Here is a 19,475-nt window from a genome sequence, read left to right as displayed (position 1 = left end):
GATTACATTATTTTAGTAATAAAAATAGGAAGGTATCAAGTATATATATAATATATATATGTATTTCAGTACATCAAATCTCTTTTTTTAATTTGTTACCTTTTCTTAGTTTATTACTTTCTTCTTTCTTTAAGACAATATCTCTCAATAATTATTTATGCGTGATGTTATTGATCAACATTAGGAAAAATATAATGTATTAAGTTGTATATTTGAATATTATTAATGAAATTTGCAAATAATCCTATTATTGTTTAAAATTAATATATTTAAACTTTTGTTTACAACTTTCATAAAGTGTTTCCTATATTTTTTTTAATCAAAATATTACAAAGCCCTTGTTATATGCTCATTATTTATTTCTTCACGCTACCATACATTATTTTATAAATTAATATTCAAATTATAATTCAAAATTATAAAAAAAAAATGTTTGATACATGAAAATATAACCTAACCACACACTTATAATACGTATAAACATATATATCATTAATCTATAGAATTATATAATTAATGGCAATTATTCAGAATAGGCTTGTCATCATTTTCGTAAACAAATTGATATAAAATTTATATACCTAATGATTAAACTTATATAAAATTACTCACTACTAGATCTTTGAATATTCAAGTCGTTAAAACATGCAATTTCTGCAATGACAGTCATTCAGTTAATTAATGTAACTCAAAAGAAAAGTATATTATATATTTTTTCTCATTCTTCATACGCACTATGTTAAATTCGCCGATGCGTTAAATTAATTTAATAAAATCACTGATTACTATTGACTCTGTGTCAAAATATGCGATTTACTACAATGATAATCATAGACATACAAAATACATAGATTGACAAGAAGCAACAATTCAATGCGAGCATAAGCACCTTAAGGTCATTCTACATTAATCGTATCGCAGCGTCGCAAGTCACGCGAGCCAATCAGCGTCAAGCTAGCTTGACGCTGATTGGATGGCACGGCGCTTACGACCCTTGCGACGGTGGGAATAATATAGAATGACCTTTAAGCCCGTATCAGACTACGAATTAAAAATTGAAGATTGAAGATTAAAGATTAGAATTTGACTAATCAGAACAAAAGGAACTAAAATTGCTTTGTCTTGATTGGTTAAATTTCAATCTTCAATCCTTAATCTCAATTTTTAGTCTGATACGGGCTTTACGGAACCCATTCATCAATAGGCCAATTGAACACTAGGACTTTTTTTATTGGTCAACCGCTCTAGTTTTTTCAAGTATCGGTCGACCTGTGTAGTGTGTGTTATCCACAATTGTAATACATATATTATATACATATAATAGAAGACTAACTCAGCACTCATTCGAACTAAAGCAGTATATATATATATATATATCTCAGCACTTAGCACCTTTGACATTGCATGGACAAAAATGAACTGCACATGTGCAGACTTGGTAAGTAAGCAATCATGGCAGGGTCTTTTCTCTCACTTCCTCTACCTGCTTTAATTTTATTTCTCTTTTCAATTTATTACATATATACATGTATAAGTCTTATATGAAAGACAAAAATTAAAAGATAAACATTTTTTTCTAATCAATCAAACGTTACTTTACTCCAAAGAACAAATTTTGGATCGCAATTTGAAGATAACGAAGCAACTTAAAGATGTCACCATGTTGATGTCAAAGTAGTGCAACAAGCGATATATCTCTAATTCTAAAATAGACGTAAATGGCGCAGATGGGTCAATGGCCCGCATGCTTGTTCTTGTTCTTATCTCTGATTTCAAAGACATAAAATTATTTCAAACAAATTGTCATAGAGATTAAAAATGCTAAGAAAATCAAAGTTCACATCTGTCATATTCGCATGTTGTATCATGAACGTATCATAGAACAGACTATAGATGAAGGATATTTCCGAGTAATGGATTAATGTAACCCTACGCGCATTCATAATTGGGCGATTTTCCCGCCAGCGGAAGTGGGCGAACGCGCGCGCGATCGATGGCTGCGCGCGCAGCTTTAACGCGGCGAGAAGGGCCAATCGATGAATTTACCTAAACGAATACGAAGAATTGGAGCGATATTTCGGCGCGAGGTAGGCCAAGTAATTAATTTCTCGACATGGCCGGGTCGTCCGCGGGGGAAAAGTCGCCCGAGAACTCGGTCTCGCGACGATCGACTCCGCGGTGCCCCGCGCGCGCGTAAGTTCCTGCGGGGTGGGCGAGGGGCCGCCATGACAGTCGTCGTATTTTCTGTTAACTGCGAGCACGTAGCCGTTTCGCGAGCGACGTTGTCGTGAAAATCTCGCGCGACTCGGCGTCCGTCACCATCGAAAACGACCGTCCGGCATCCCGACTCTGTCGGGCTGCCCGTTGCAGCTGTTGAGAAGACGGTGGGCGAGCGCGCGTGGCCATTATCGGCGATTTGTTTGTGGGCGTTCATGGCGAGGTGAGACGTCGAGAGGCGGCCAAAGAGCACGGCACGGCACGGCGCGGCGCGGCGCGGCGCGGCGCAGCGCGACGGTGTCGGCAGAAAGAGAGAGAGAGAGAGAGAGAAAGAGAAAGAGAAAGAGAGGGCAGAGCAAGGAAGGAAGGCAGGCAGGCAGCAGCAGGCGGCAGGCCTGTGCGGAGATATTCCCCTCTCGCCCCCTCCGCTCTTCTCGCCTCCCCTCCCCGCGCTCTTCGTGTGTCGCGACGAGCGCGCGTCTCCCCCGTTCCGTCTGTATATGTGTGCGTGTGGCAAAAGAGGCGAGGAGGAGGCGGCCTCGGAGCCGACAGAGAACGAGATGCGAGAACCGCCGACGGCACCGCGCACCACGTGAGTTTCAATTTTTCTTCTCGTATACCCTCTGGAGCGGCGGAAAGTCGGGGCCGCGTCGCGTTGCGTCGCGGCGCGCCGCTCCGCGCCACACCGCGCGTCCATATCCCCCTCGCCCCGAATCCGCGTAGCACGTCCATCTTGTCGAGCCCCTTGTCCCCTTGTTGCTCTCCGCCGAACGGACCAGCGACGAGACTACGAGACAACGACGCGCGGCGCGCAACGGCGACGGCGACCAAGTAACCAGTAACGATATCCCGACGTGGGACGTTCGTCGACGTCGACGTCGTCGACGCTGCTGCTGGTTGCTACTCGCCCAAGCCGTTGGCCGCTCGTACAAGTCGTATATGTCGCGACGGCTGTTCTCGGCGGGGTCGCACTGTCGCGCCATTAAAAAAAAAAAAAAAAAAAATCCCATCCGTTTTCGCTTTCTACATTTTTTCTAGATTTTTTCTCTCTCTCTCTCTCCATCGCTTGCCTTTTCTCCTACCGATCGTCTTTTCAAATATATACATATATCGTTTTATTTTAATCGCGATGAGAGAGAGAGAGAGAGAGAGAGAGAGAACGAGTCGTCCCGAAAGGGACGACGGACCTTTGTCGCGTCTCGGACATGTCGACTGGATGACTCATCCCTTCCTGCTCGCGGAAAGATTATATCGCGAGGTTAAAAGACATAATTGTATTATCGACGCGGTGTTTTTCTTTTTTTTTTTTTTTTTCCCTCGTTATTGTTATCATTATTATTATCGTCATCGTCAGGAACGAGAGCGTTTCTTCGCTCTCTCGTTCTCTCTCTCTCTCTCTCTCTCTCTCACTCTCCTCGCGCGATTGTTTATGCGTATTCGGGCGCGATGCGCGATTACGCACGCGATTCGATATTCGATGCTCTCTGTCGCTTTCGTGGCACGGTTGATTTTTCGAGGTTAAGCGGACGACGGCACGTTTCCGATCCTGACAGATCGGCAGATCGCGACTGCGTAGAATTCCGTTGCGTATGCAAAATTTACTCTTTCAGATTCGCGCTCGAGTACCGAAAGCGCAAATCGGGGAAAGAATGTAATATGGTGCGCACTTTATTTGTACGATAAAAATCGTCAACGAACTCAATATGTTTGCTTTACCTTATTTAATTAGCGCGTGCCTTACTTTCGCACGTCAATTAAGCGCGTATAATACATACCGATTATGATATATGATTGTTCCCTTCAATCTCGAATATCCTTACGTATATATTTTGTCAACCCATTGTTTATAAGCATTTTTCTTCTTTTTTTTTTTTTTTTTTTTTTTTTTATATACATAACGCTGTAAAGATTAATTTTGCATAATGCATTTTGCAGGATGAACAATGAAGTATGTCAGACACGTTTAATTAATGTCCTTCAGTGAACGAAGATGAATAGTGAGCAGCATGCATTGCCAGCGACTACGCAGGCACAACAAGAGGTGAGGTACTTTTCGATCGAAACAGGCTATACACCAAACTACAAATGCGCAAATGACGATTACACAGATGCACTATGCCGATGTTAGATATATTAAGACATTTGTATGATGAGCCTTGTTAATTCGTGGATTTGTTTCATTTTCAATCTGCTTTTAACAAATTGTGCCTTGTGTCTTAAATTTGATGTACAGTTTGATAAATTTATATATTTTTTAAAATGATTTATAAATCTTACAATTAGAATATATAAATATATATCGTTTAATGATACGTGATGCAGTATGCACGGTTTGATATTTTATATATTTATATTATTTTTTGACATGTATTTTATTTATATTTTAAAATATTTTATTACTACGACACTTTATTGCTTTGCATCTTTACAATTATTAGACTATTGTAATTTGTAGTTCTTAGGTTAGAAATGCTTGTAGCATATCGTATACAACATATAAGATGGCTTATGCTTGGATTTCTCTATACTCTTGTAACTCTAACACTTTGCTTATATCTTTATTATAATATATATATATATATATACATTACTTTAACATATCCAGTTCTAACAGGTTGCATATACTTACGCAAGCTTGAAAACAGAGTATCCATTTATGATCGGTTTGTATGGCTTGATATTGTGTATGATAAAACATTTTCTTCTTAATGTAGACACGAAACGGTACATGACACGAAAACACCACGTAACTTAATGTACAAACGAAACAAGCAATCTCTTGGATAGTGTAAACTCTCTTCGACGAATATATCCATGTAATACATATATCCATTCGTGTTGATGCAACATGTATCAAAAGTGGCGCATTTGTCGATTGGTCTTCAGCCTGGTGCATGCCGCTGCATGCCCTATCAATGTTGTACAAATGTCTGAATGTATATCGGTAGGATGTAAATGCGGGTCAAAGTGGTCGCCCATCATACCCAGGTGGTTTGGCTACTGCGACCGCGAGTCTTGGCAATGTAGGGAGTACCCCCCATTCATCCACGGACCTGCGTGTAGGTACTGCCGTAGCGTTAGCCTCCTCGGTAGCTAAGTATTGGGTCCTCAATTTTCACGGATTGCTTCCTGGAACGCTACCTCAGGTCTCGGTCTTTCATCCCCACCACAACTCCTCGCATAGGAGTGGTGGAAGTGGGGAGGCATCATCCTCCAAAGAATCAGCCTCTTCACTGAATCAGGAAATGGCGTTGACTTCCAGCTCGCATCATCAACAACAATCTACGGCCGCGCATCATCATCATCAGCCATCGGTTAACAGCAGCAGTCATCACGCTTCTCTGCAATCAAATTCGCAGGTTTGTTAATGTGTAGTAGCACGTGTTTTGTGTAACGAGTTCAAAATTTGAATGCAGCTTTCTTCGATCCGAGCACCAAATTAGACTTATGCTTTTGCAGCAGTTACGGTAACGCGCATAATCTTTTACGGAAATGCGTGTGAGTAAGCGGCATATGTATGCAAGGACAGCTGCTAACGGCGATATATATACTATAAACATTTAAAAAATTATTTCAGAAATATTTCGCTCAAATATTACGACTTTCATCAATATCGCCGTAATTTTATAAAGAATTTTATTTTGTGTTTCGTCACTCTGTATAAAAAAACTGTATCTGTCTCTAAATATCAATTATCACTCTACTTGTTACGCTGCACAGTCTTACACAGTGTACGCACACAGATTAGATTTGTTAATTATTTGTATACATTTTTATTATCAGCGAAAAATGCTCGAATATCAATCAAAGCTCGTACGATCTTAATGCTGTATATAAGCTCTTGTTTTTTTTTTTTTTTTTTTTTTTTTTTTTTTTATTAATAGCATAAACGCGAAATTTGAATAATAATAATAATAATAATAATAATGTGTGTATGTATTTTGTTTGCTAGATTCCTGTATCTCTTCCCGGCCTTAATTTAGACGGCGCGCATATACCCGCGAGCGTTAGTCACCTGCAGGCTGCGCATGCACAAATGCAACAACAAATGCAGGCACAGGCACAGCAGCAGCTGCATCAGCAGCAACAACAAGCACAGCCATCCCAGCAGCAGCAGCAACAATCTCACCATCAGATGCCAAATCATCAGAACGCCCAGAACAACGGACCGTCAGGACACAGCCAAAACACGCAGCGAGACGACAACAAAGTCAAGGACGAGGGCGGTAGCTGTACCACCGAGCGCTGCAGCGACAATCAGGTTCATTGTCAAGTTCAATGCGATCTGCAATTACAACCACCACAAGATCTTCAACAGAGCTTGATGCAACAGCAGCAGCAGCAGCAACAGCAGCAGCAGTCGCAGATCGGGGTCAACATCAGCGGAAATTCCACTAGCGAGGGTGGAAGTCAGAACAATTCTGAAAAGCCGGAGAAAGAAAAGGAACTGCGGCAACTGAATATGACTCAGTATGTGCAAAAAGACATTGCATTTTTAATCGTCAATGTTAAAAGACGGATAACAAAAATGTTGTTGCAGATTCCAAGTCCCTGACTTAAAGCCAGGAGGACACATGATGGATGTGAGAACGGCGGACGGATCGGTTGTGAAAATCAGCGCGGGAAACGAGCAGGATTTGGCGAAAACTCTCGGGGTCGAAATGGTACAAAATATGTACAAGGTACAAAACGCAATGTGTAATAGTTACATCTAAAAATTGTACAAAAGTTGCAGTTCGATGAATTTTTTCTTTTCCTTTTTTTTTTTTTTTTTTTTTTTTTACTCGATAGGTGAATGTTGAAGATATTAATCAACTCTTGGCTTATCACGAAGTCTTTGGAAAGCTACAAAGCGAAATCGCGGCCGGAACGACTCTAGTGGGTAGCACTGTTCCTACACAGACAGTTACTACGATACAAAATGGTACTCCAATCGTGCAACAGGTTCCACTGAACAAATTTGACATTAAGTCGAGCGACGGCGAGGCGACCCCTGGTCCGAGTGCTTCACCGGTGTCAGTTGGCAGTCACGCTTGTGAGATATGCGGAAAGATCTTTCAATTTCGTTATCAGCTCATCGTGCATCGCAGATATCATACCGAGAGGAAACCGTTTACATGTCAGGTACGTGGCGCGGTGAATCTTTTTTATGCATGCGGCAATGATTTGTTCAAAACGTAGGTATACAAGTTGAAATTAAATTCGTAATACCATTTCAGGTGTGCGGTAAAGCGTTCTCGAACGCGAATGATTTGACGCGTCACGGCAAGTGTCATTTGGGTGGATCCATGTTCACTTGCACAGTCTGTTTTCATGTTTTTGCGAATGCACCTTCGCTGGAACGCCATATGAAGAGACACGCTACCGACAAACCGTACAATTGTACAGTCTGTGGTAAGAGCTTTGCGCGCAAAGAACATTTGGATAATCATACGAGATGTCATACCGGCGAGACACCGTACAGGTAAGTCGTAAATCTTTAAAATTATATAATTAATACTGATTGGTAAATATCGAGAGCCAAACAATGTTTGTGTGTGTGACGTGTTTTATATGATATATATAAATAGCATTTTCAATAGTACATTACATACTTTAATTATATATATATATATATATATATATATATATATATATATAATTATATTTAAAGTTTATTAAATATAATAATATATATATATATTATTATATTTAAATATATAATTAAAAGTTATGAATTTTTTCCACTAGAATTTTTTTTTTTTCTCAAGTCTTAATTATTTGATGTTTCAAAAACTAACAGAAGCATAATCTTGGCACGATGTGTTGCAGATGTCAATACTGTTCAAAGACATTTACCCGAAAAGAACACATGGTAAATCACGTTCGCAAACACACTGGCGAGACTCCACATCGATGTGATATTTGCAAGAAGAGCTTTACTCGCAAAGAACACTTTATGAACCATGTTATGTGGCATACAGGAGAAACCCCTCATCATTGCCAAGCTTGTGGCAAGAAGTATACACGTAAAGAGCATCTTGCTAACCATATGCGCTCGCACACGAACGACACGCCGTTCCGTTGTGAAATATGCGGTGAGTAATGCAATTCTATTTTTATATTTTATTTTTTGCGCGAGATTTAAGAAAAACGCAAATAACGATTTTTACTTAGAAAATAATTCTCAAGTGAAAAAAACATATTTTTAGTGTAAAATCTAATAATGAAACAAAACAATTATGGTATTTAATGGGACGATTCCAGAAACTTTCTAAATTTATACAATTTTATATATATATATATATATATATATATATATATACTCTGCGCGTTCAATTTTTGCAAATAGAAAAGAAATGACCATTTAGCAAATTTCTAAAGGTAAATAGATTAATATGAGTCCACAAACATAGATATCTATGCGATGATACAAATCTTACTACAACAATGATGAAAATGACAAAATATTCCTCTATTTTCTATTCTATTCAGTCAACTGAAATAATACATTTATAATTATCGTATTTTCATCTTGATTGAAAATTTGAGTAAAAATTTTTAATATTGATGAGTGTATCATTCCATAAATACCTGTGTTTATTAACTTGTGTTAACACCTATTTGCTTTTAATTGTTTAAATTATTTAAATTCGATAATTTTCTCTTTAATTCTCATTTTTCAAAGAGAGTAAGATGTTTGATATAATATCAACAATTTATAATATAAATATAGGTTAAAAAAATTATTCTTTGACATAGTATATAAAGAATATACGTAGCGATAATTGATTATTTTACCAGATAAACATTTAATAAAATATTTAATATTTTATTAAATGATTTGATCACAAGGCGAAGAGAAAGATATGTTTAATCCAGAGTTTAGTGAATTTGAAGCGTTAATAAGGTAAGTAAGATATCATAAATAATAAGTAAAATTTCAAATAAGTACAGAGTTTCGTATTGCTCTCTTAACGTGAAGTAGTATTTATTTAGTTTCATTACATAAACACGAGAGTTTTAATTTCGTTCTTGAAAATATATATTTAAAACTTGGCTAATTTAAATTAACCCTAGAAATTAATTCAAAAATACAAGAAATTATTTTCGAATTTATTACAAATTTTGAGAGTTTTATGTTTTTCAATATAAAATTACTAATGTTATTTATTAAAATTCTTGCTAATTTTCAATATAAAATTACTATGTTATTTATTTAACGTTTATCTACATCTTTTTTTCTAATGTTATAAGATATTGGCATAAAAACTTGCAATTTTACATGTATAGATTACCATGTTATAAAATCAGTTTTAATGTATTAAATATAATATCAGAAGTAAAGTATTATGATCAAGTACCACTAACAATAAGATACAAAAATAAATCTAATCCATAATTTGATATTAATTTTTAAAATCAAATTTACAATTTTTAAAAACTAATTTAATTTTAATATAACAAATATGCTTATATTAGAATGTGTTCTTATATATTGAAAAGATGTATGCTTTTTAATTTATGTTAGTAGTATTTTATTTGCGTTAATATAAAGAATCGATACAGTGTGTACATTTTTCAGAGAACGCATTGTAAGCTTTAAATTATTTATATATGTATAGCTATTCTGTATTGTCATATATTTTTGCCAATTTATTCTAAACTGACAATAAATGTTTGGGGCATTTTTTCAATATTAAGTAAGGAAAAAGAGGATTCCGTTTACAGAGATGTACAATGTATTCCAAGGTAAATATATTCATGCAGTTTAAAAGAAAGTGGATAAATAATTAAATGTTGTATTGTAATATTAATATATATTTTATATATTTTAGCTAATATATTATAGCCATAATACATATATATAAGTATAAATATTAATTTAATCTTATATATATATAATATATAATTTTATATAATTTACAGTCATCAATTCATCTTCATTAAAAGTTTATAATTAGTGCAAAAATTATTTGAGAAAAAACCAACTAAACTTTAATATTATGTTGAAAATGTTGAATATAACTTTATTTTTTAAATATTAAGCTATTCTCTGGAAAAATCTAGAAATTCTTTTCTTCTTGAAAAATTAGACATTTCATGGAATTTTATTTGAAATCACAATTTTTTTAAAATTTATTTTTTGATTCTTTTCCTCATTTATAGGACGATCGACAATCCGCGAAATAATAACAATCTGGCGAATAATTTGCGAGTTTGCAGTACACAATTTTTGTTATAATTCTTGATAATATAAAGAATATTGCAAGTAAAATTTATATCTATAAAAGCTATTTAGTTCTTTTATATTTAAAAAAAATTTTTTTAATTTAAGTAGCTTTTAATTTGTTTTCTTTTATAATTATTAGACTAAAGGACATCAAAACAAACTAAATATATATAAATACTTATTTTTAAGTATTATTTAAAACATCTTTAATTTAATTTTTGAAATTTTGAATAAAATATCTAAAGTTTAACACATAATATTAAAGTTTAGCTGTTTTTTTTTTTTTTTTTTTTTTTTTTTTTTTTTCTTCTCTCAAATGATTTTTGCACTAATTATAAAGACAAACTTTAGAAATTTTGAATAAAAAATATTTAAAAAAATCAGGGCATTGAGAATTTTTTTATAAGATTTGAATAGACATTACATATAAAATCTTTATTTAAAAAATCAACAATTTCAATGGGAATTCTATAATTAGTGATGAAGATGATCTGAACGCTTTTATAAAGATTGTAGAATTGTTGGGAAAATCTTTGCATCTCTGAAACGTGAACGAATCTCAAACCCTGCAATTTTGGAGATTGTAAATTGAGAGTATTAAAAAAAAAAAGAGAAAAAAATTGACGCTGCCGCGTAAGCATGAGGTCGATGGGGCTCTCGAGTCCGTGCGCGAATTGGCGAAGTGGAGTTACGTCGAACGCGCTGTACGCAAGTCGCGACTCGCGGCCGCGGAGCCGCCGCGCCGGTTTATATACATGGCGTGGTGAAATAAAATTCGCGAGAATTGATCGCGCATCGCGAATAGCCGTCCGTCCTTCCTCCCTTCTCCCTCCCTCTCTTTCTCTCTCCCCCCTCCCTCTCGCCCGGCCGGTCGGTCTGGCCTCGCGGGGTGCGGGTCGTGCGCATTCCTTCGCGGTGGCAAGGGGGCGCCCCTCGACCCCTCTAACCTTAGAGAATCGCGATCGTGTCGGTGCGCTTGCCCTCGTCCACCCGCTCTCCGTCCTCCCCCTCCCTCTCGCCCGTCGCCCTCCCATCTGACAACATCGACGACGACGGGGAACCCCTTTCTTCCTTCCTTCAGTCCTCGGAAATCGCGCGAGTCTGCTGCGAGCCGGCCGGCTCCCTATAAAGGCCCTTTATTTCTCATCCAACATTTGGCCGTGAACTGTGATGGCATGACTTGCTATTTCGTAAATTTAAGCGGTTCGTATAACGTTCTTACGTCTTATCCCCTCGCTCGCTTTGCCTGCTTCTACCTATGTACGCGTCGTCTTACAATCGGATTTATTCGGCGTTTTGCCATTTTTATATCGGCGATACGTTGAAATTTATTCCGCGATGTAGACTGCTTTCGTCGCATTTGCTTTCGATCAGCGACCAGGATACTGGTTTTTTTTTCTTCTTTTTTTTTTTTTTTTTTTTTTATTTCTTTTTTTTATCACGAAGGACCTCGACTCTTTGTGAATCGAGTAGAGTAAATTTGACTTTATCGCGTAATTGACAATATCATTTTTTTTTTTTTTTTAATTTGCTCTAAATATAATTGTAATGATACTCGGGGGATTTCGTATCAGCAATTTAATCATTACCGCGAGTTAAATGGCGCCGCAGCAATATTCATGGATTTCGTTTTCACGTCACGCGAATATTGTTTGAAATTTGATTACCAAATGCACTTTCAAAATTGATTTTGTATAAATCAACCGCGAGTTAAGGGGAAGCAATCAGACGGCACGATAATTATATTTTCCACGATTCTATTACGCGATCACGGACGGATGTAAATGTAAAAGTCGCGTCTGCTACAAAGTGGGAAATTCAAAATTTTGTATTTTTACTCGATAAAGCTGTAAGCATGCGCGTCGATCTATACGATGTCACGTGATTCGTACGTATATGTATATACAAGAGTACGTTGACTACATCTAATGTAATTTTTAGAAATGAAGATGGAAAAAAGTTTCTACAATACAAATTCTATTCAATATGTGTATTGATAAGAATATGCAAAATTTGGAAATTTTTTTGGCAGACTAATTAATATAACTGCTTAATAAGTAATCGATAATCTTTTTCCACATCTTCACATTTCTTGCACAATAATTTCATATGTGTGATTATAATTTAATCAATTTTAATGTTTATGCGTAAAAAGAAGGGAATCGTTCTACAAAAATTTATTTTCGCATAAACTTTACACAATGACTCTCGATCATGATTCGTGACTAACGACAATATGTGTATGTATTTGGAATCGTCCCATCGTTTACATGTATTTATCTGTCTGATTTGACAATTGCAATTTAATAAAATGTGCCTGTTTTCGGGTCTTTTTTTTCTGTTTTCCGCTGCCGCTATACAGGTAAGTCGTTTACGAGGAAGGAGCACTTCACGAACCACATAATGTGGCACACGGGTGAGACGCCGCACCGCTGCGACTTCTGCTCGAAGACGTTCACGCGAAAGGAGCATCTCCTGAACCACGTTCGCCAGCACACGGGTGAGTCTCCACACCGATGCGGCTTCTGCTCCAAATCGTTCACCAGAAAGGAACACCTTGTTAACCACATCCGCCAACACACAGGTGAGAGCGGTTGGCAGATGTTCACTTCACGGGCAACCGATTTAATCGTTATTTCTATTAAGAGTAGTTGTATTATCGTGACCTATTTATGTACATATATTGAAAAAAGGAAGAGATCAATATTTTTTTCTTTTTTTTTTTTTTTTTTTTTTTTTTTTTTTTTTTTTTTTTTTATTTATTTTTTATTTAGAATTAAGAGATCGATTAGGAACTGCGAGAGTCACCTCGTGCGTAACATCACATTTAGGTGATCAAACACGAGTCGAGACACTCGTCTCTCCATATGCTTCCGGTTTCACACATTTGGCTTACATATGGGCTATTTCACTTCTACTGGATTCTTCACAGCTTTTAAAGGCGCAATCATTGGAAATATGGAATTGAGTTTTCCTTTACGAAGATAGAATGATATTATACCATGTTATAACATGAAACATTTTTTTCAATGAAACGTTGTTGCGTTGCAACAAACTCCTCTTGATATTGAAATCGAATCAAGGTATAAAATTTTGGGTTATCTATTTGGCCTTTTTTCAAATTTATATCGCGAAAAATTTTGTACTTTTAATTTATCATATATAACTGAAACTATTGTACATGTCAACATTTAAACATCAAAGTTTGTTTATATTTAAGAGACTTTGAACATTAATTATTGATCTGCTAGAATTGAAACATCCTGTATATGTGTGTGATGCATTTAGCTAAGGATCAAACATTTGCATGAGATTTCATTTAGACGGGGTTGTCATAAAGTTTCACCAACAAGTTCACTCTCACTCAGTCGCTCTCATCGTACGTATCTCTTAATGTTTACACCATCGCGCATCTAACTCGATCTGATCATCGCAAAAAAAAAAAAAAAAAAAAAAATCTCCCATCATCATTGAATTCCCAAGAACATTTGCTGCTGTTCTGCCTAATACACCGCTCTCATACCATACCTTTTATTAACATTCCACACAGCGTTCCACACAAAAGTTCCTTGCATTTATAAGTGTTTATAGTTCTCGTTTGCATCCTCGATAAAATTATCAGTCAAATTTTGCATTTTACATGTCGGAGACTTGTAAATAACTCTATTGCTTCTATAACTCATTCTATAATTCATTTCATTGTCATTAATGCCACAAGTCTCGAGCTCAGTTTTAATTTCAATGCTGATACAGAGTATTTTGATAGATTAGATACGAGATTCTCGAGAAAGAAATTAATACTTGCTTTCATAATCGCGAGATAGAAAGTTTCACGCTTAAAGTAATAGTAGTGTAATAGCATTTCAATATCTGGATACATACAAAGTTAGAAAAAAAAATATATGTATATATCTATATATAAAATATCAGAATATTATTATCTATTGCTGTACAAGCTGACTTTCCTTTGATGTAACGTACGGATACGGCAATATCGAATATATTTGTTGTAACGTAGGATTTTTTTTATGCATGCGGATGATATTTTCTCCGAATGACACGCTAAATAATCCAACAATAATTTCTTGCAATTTTAAGCAAAAATCCTAATTGAATCTAATGTTTATACTACCATTAAAGACTGAAATTGTTATAATGTTTACACCCCATAAAGAAAAGAGGGACTGACAATTTATCGATCGATTGGTTTTTTGCACAGAGTTTTCTATATATTTTAACTTGACGTACGTTAGCTTTGATACAAAGTACGTATTTTTAATGTGAAATTAAATTTCTGGATACAGAGAAAAAGAGAGAAAGTATATCAGAATTTATTCCATTTTTTTTTTTTGTTTTTTTTTTTTTTTTTTTTTTTTTTTGTTTTATTCGATATTATGCCTTCTCTATGCGTTGCGTCAGGCAAAACTCGCCTTGTGCAGGATAACTCCACTGAGTTCTGAATGACGAAAAACGTTTTACTTTTTTTTTCTCAAACGTTGCGAATTCGCTTGTAAAATATGTACAGGGGAGACGCCCTTCCGCTGTTCATACTGTCCGAAAGCATTTACGCGGAAGGATCACCTGGTGAACCACGTCAGGCAGCACACGGGTGAGTCACCGCACAAGTGCCAGTATTGCACCAAATCCTTCACGCGGAAGGAACATTTGACCAATCACGTGCGTCAACATACAGGCGAATCGCCACATCGATGCCACTTCTGCTCCAAGTCATTTACTCGTAAGGAGCATTTGACGAATCATGTGCGCATCCACACTGGCGAATCTCCACATAGATGTGAGTTCTGCCAAAGGACGTTCACTAGGAAAGAACACCTAAATAATCATCTCCGTCAACATACCGGAGATTCCTCACATTGTTGCAACGTGTGCTCCAAACCATTCACAAGAAAGGTACGTTGGCCTAGCCGTGAGCTTTGTAACGAGATACATTTCGTATCGAGATTTTGGTATTTCATTAAAAAATAAATTCAAACTAATGCATAATTCTATTTTATAATACTTGTTAAAAACGTAAACTATAATTTCACTTTCTCTGTATAATATTAGCAATGCATAACATATAAAATTCTATATTGTAAATGTTTAATGAAGTTTTAATTAATCCTTTAATGAGAAAATGCTTTTTACTTATTACATTCGTCATTTTTATATTAATTGTCACAAGATAATAATATATTGTACAACAATATATATGCATTAGAAATTAACAAGGAAAAATATTAATTGAGAATTCAATTAACTCTTGCATATTTTTACTGCTTTTCATTTTAACATATTATATACGTAGCTTTGTGATGAAAGGTTTAATCGTATCTGTATTTGTATACATATAACGATGAATGAACGATATTCTTCATATCTTTTAATTTGGCATCTTTTCTATTGCAGGAGCATCTCGTGAATCATATGCGTTGCCACACTGGTGAACGTCCATTTGTGTGCACAGAATGTGGCAAGAGTTTCCCGCTGAAGGGCAATCTTCTCTTCCATATGCGTTCGCACAACAAGGGCAGCAACGCCGAGAGGCCGTTCCGCTGCGATCTGTGTCCCAAAGATTTCATGTGCAAAGGACACTTGGTCTCGCACCGGCGCTCGCACTCAGACGAGCGGCCGTACAGTTGCCCGGACTGCGGCAAGACCTTCGTCGAGAAGGGAAATATGCTACGGCACTTGCGAAAACACGCGGCCGAAGGACCGCCAACGCAGGTTAGCACGCCGTCGGCGATACCGGCGCAAACCGGCGTTTTACCGATACCGGCGGCGGCGGCGGTCCTGGTCGGACACCCGTTGGCGCCACCGGCACCCCCCGTCGTCCCGCAACACACCGTGGTCGTGCCGACACCGCCCGGCGTACTGGCGTCGTACTAGACGCTATATCCAGATGAGGAAGGAAGGAGGAAGGGACACAAAATTTTTTAAATGCTATAAATGCTGGGAAGATTCTTCTGAGGATTAAAGACGAAAAGAGCAAGAAGAATAAGAAGAAATAAGAAAAAGAGGCATCTGAAAGGAGGCGTTTGATTTATGCTGTGTGTGTATACTTAACATATATATATACAATTGTGTCGAAGAAATGTGAAAAGATTGTGCGCCGCCATTCGTAGTTTCTTTAAAGAAACTTGGATTGTAGTGTGGATATTAATATACGCCATATATCTGAATCATCATGCGTCTCGCGTACTGCGCAATTCGTCTGCGATTCTGCAACAGTTTATATGTATCATTTTCATTTCGTAAAAATTTGCAGTGAACTTTATTCGAGACGATATAAAGCGATTGTTCGTGATATAACGCATAAAACATCATATATTGGAATATTAACGTTCGATTGCTCGATTTGCAACAGTGGCAGTATATTATCCAAAGTTTTTGGTTTTGCTTCGTTTATATGCTTATATACTTGATAAGTATATGTCGTTTGTGGTAACGAACGTGTAGAAACGTATCGTTTCAAATTTGTGCAAAAGGAACATCAGAGTATGTCGGAACTTTGCGATTATGTGATGTAATTAAACATATAATAGTTCTTATTCGTTAATATTGTACTTTAATCTTCCGTAATTTTAACAAAAAGGCACTAATTATGTAACGTCGACAGCGATTGTCTTCGGATTATTACGTTCGTATGTTATTTTCACATGAGAAGAGTATCCTTATGAATTCGCCAGTTAGTAAAGTTATGAGAATCGTGGTGGCACATATAGTACTGTCGGGAAAAATCACAAACTTTTACATATATACTTAGACCGTTAACAGCGATGTGACAGATAAAGCTGGGGCAGTCATATTTACAATTGGGTTGAATGTGAAGGTATATATTTGTAAGTGTAAAAATTTAATAATTTATGTGTAAAAATTCTTATACTCATTAACATATACCTTTGTATGCAACTTAATTATAAATGGCTGCCCCAGCTTCATCTGTCATCACATGAAATATAGTCGTGTTAACAGTCTATAGTATAATATATAGAAGTCTGAAAAAAAAATACATTCGCGAATAACGAACAATGACTTTGAGAGAATATGTATTGTATATAAATATATATGTATATAGGCATTTAACATATATATATATATAATACTTTTCTATATATATCAGCATATATAATATATACTAATACTATACATATATATATTCTAATATATATATAATATATGTTACTAATTTTTTTTTTTCTGTGAAAACATGTTGCTAAATCATTATTTGCAAATACGTTTTAGTCCAACGCTGGAATACAGATAATTTTTCAAACGCGAATCAAAAAAAGCAAAGTTTAATTTTAAATAGTAAGCAAAGTTTAATTTTGGTAATTATAATCACTTTGACTATGATTACTCTTTGAACATTAATTACTAACTGTTGCATCATTGCTGTATGAAAAGTTTAGGGTTCTTTGATGATAATTGCGCAGTTTTATTGGATCTAGAGTGGTGTTTCACTACAAATTAAAGTGGGTCCGACATTTGTAAACACAGAAAGGTGTCGTACTTTAAAAAAGATCATTGATATAAAAAAAAAAAACTCATAAATTGACAACCAATTATTTTTAATAGTATCGATCATGAATGTGTATAGTAATATATTTCAATGTTTTCTAACATTGAAATATTTGTGTTAAATTTTCATGATAAATTATGTGAGTATTTCTTTCATATATTTCTATAATTCTTGGCAGATATTTAATATCTTGATATAGTGGATCTCGCTGTCAGAGTGTTGTGAAATTATAATATTTGGGATAACAAAAAAATGGATTGAACTCCAATTAAAAAAGCTATCTTTTATATATCGACGTGAAAGTACGATATATAGATATTTGTGTGTGCGTTCATCGTTTGACTTAGGCGTCAGTCGCTATGATTCTTAGTCTTAGTTATTACGATCGAGTGCAATATTCAGTCGCACGTTTTGTTTAAAAAAAAATTCAACTGCGAATAAACGGACACCACTGATTCTCGGTCTTGAATATATAGACAGATCGAAAGTAAATTGATAAATAAATTAAATTCGCGCGTTATTGAGTAATTTTTTTTTCTTTTTTAAGTTTTGTTACTAAATCTAATTAATAATTAATGTTTCTTTTTCTGTTCTTCACGAGAAGAGAGAGACACTATCACTGTAGCGATCATCCTGTAAGGCCATGTATTTCGTATTACTGTTAAGATTAAAGTAAAAAAAAAGAGATAAATAAGAGCGTGACAGCGTGGCGTATCTGTGATCGCGCACGTATATAATACGTCGTCTAGAACTTGAGTTCGGACACGAGAACGATAAAAAAAAAAAAAAAAAATAAAATTGTAGCCAATCGGTCGTCGCGCCGTCGCGTTTGCATTAAATATATAATTATGTATAATATATTAGTATAGTAAAATTATATCAAATAGATATTATATAAAAAGGACAAGAAATTTATTAATGCGCGTTTGTACGTCACATGCGGTCCGCGTGCGACGAAGGTGTTCGCAACTCGGTAGAAGTCTAGATATAAATAAATATATATATAAATATATATATATATATATATATATATTATATATATAATGAATCTATATATATTAAGTATATTGAAACAGTTAGATATCTCATGTACTATTTAAAGTAACGAAACAGTGAAAACTTGAATGTATTGCAGGGTCATCTTATACCGTGAAATATCGTGAGGAATTTACCTCTACATTATGCGTAGATCTTTGTTATATTCTCGGGAGAAAATAAAAAAAAAGAAAAGTAAAAACGGGAGCGATAGATAAGTATAGAGGAAGATAAAGGATACGCGAGTCATCGTGAATTTAAATCGGGATATAAACGAATATATATGTATAATATATATATTGCTCATAATGTGTGTGCTTATATACATTATGTATATATACTGTGTAACATATGTGTAAGTGAAGTAATTGCCGGGGACAAAACGACCAGACTCGTCCTTTTTCTTGGAGAAAGCAAGAGAGAGAGAGAGAGAGAGGACACTTCCGACAAAGAGGCACACACACACATATACACGTGTAAAGAGAGAAT

General features: G+C 35.6%; 1 protein-coding gene across 8 annotated transcripts; it reads left to right on the top strand.

The window, feature by feature from the left end:
• The first annotated feature begins 2,218 nt into the window (after nucleotides 1-2,218).
• LOC140665947 (uncharacterized) lies at nucleotides 2,219-19,475 on the top strand. Of its 8 annotated transcripts, none has more exons than XM_072892566.1 (11): nucleotides 2,219-2,809; nucleotides 4,153-4,258; nucleotides 5,166-5,576; nucleotides 6,170-6,687; nucleotides 6,758-6,899; nucleotides 7,009-7,341; nucleotides 7,437-7,681; nucleotides 8,029-8,294; nucleotides 12,792-12,929; nucleotides 14,955-15,340; nucleotides 15,839-19,475. In XM_072892566.1, exons 2-11 carry the CDS (start codon nucleotides 4,208-4,210, stop codon nucleotides 16,316-16,318), a joined length of 2,970 nt encoding a protein of 989 aa, XP_072748667.1. In that variant the 5' UTR covers nucleotides 2,219-2,809; nucleotides 4,153-4,207; the 3' UTR covers nucleotides 16,319-19,475. The 8 variants fall into 8 exon arrangements, with proteins under 8 accessions (XP_072748667.1, XP_072748670.1, XP_072748669.1 ...); XM_072892563.1 differs by having other exon boundaries at nucleotides 2,220-2,440; nucleotides 12,792-13,013; XM_072892562.1 differs by having other exon boundaries at nucleotides 2,220-2,809; nucleotides 12,792-13,013.

This window comes from Anoplolepis gracilipes, chromosome 5 (genome assembly GCF_047496725.1).
Source record: "Anoplolepis gracilipes chromosome 5, ASM4749672v1, whole genome shotgun sequence".
NCBI lineage: Eukaryota > Metazoa > Arthropoda > Insecta > Hymenoptera > Formicidae > Anoplolepis > Anoplolepis gracilipes.
The sequence above is the reverse complement of the archived record's forward strand: the minus strand, read 5'-3'. Positions and strand labels throughout refer to the sequence as shown.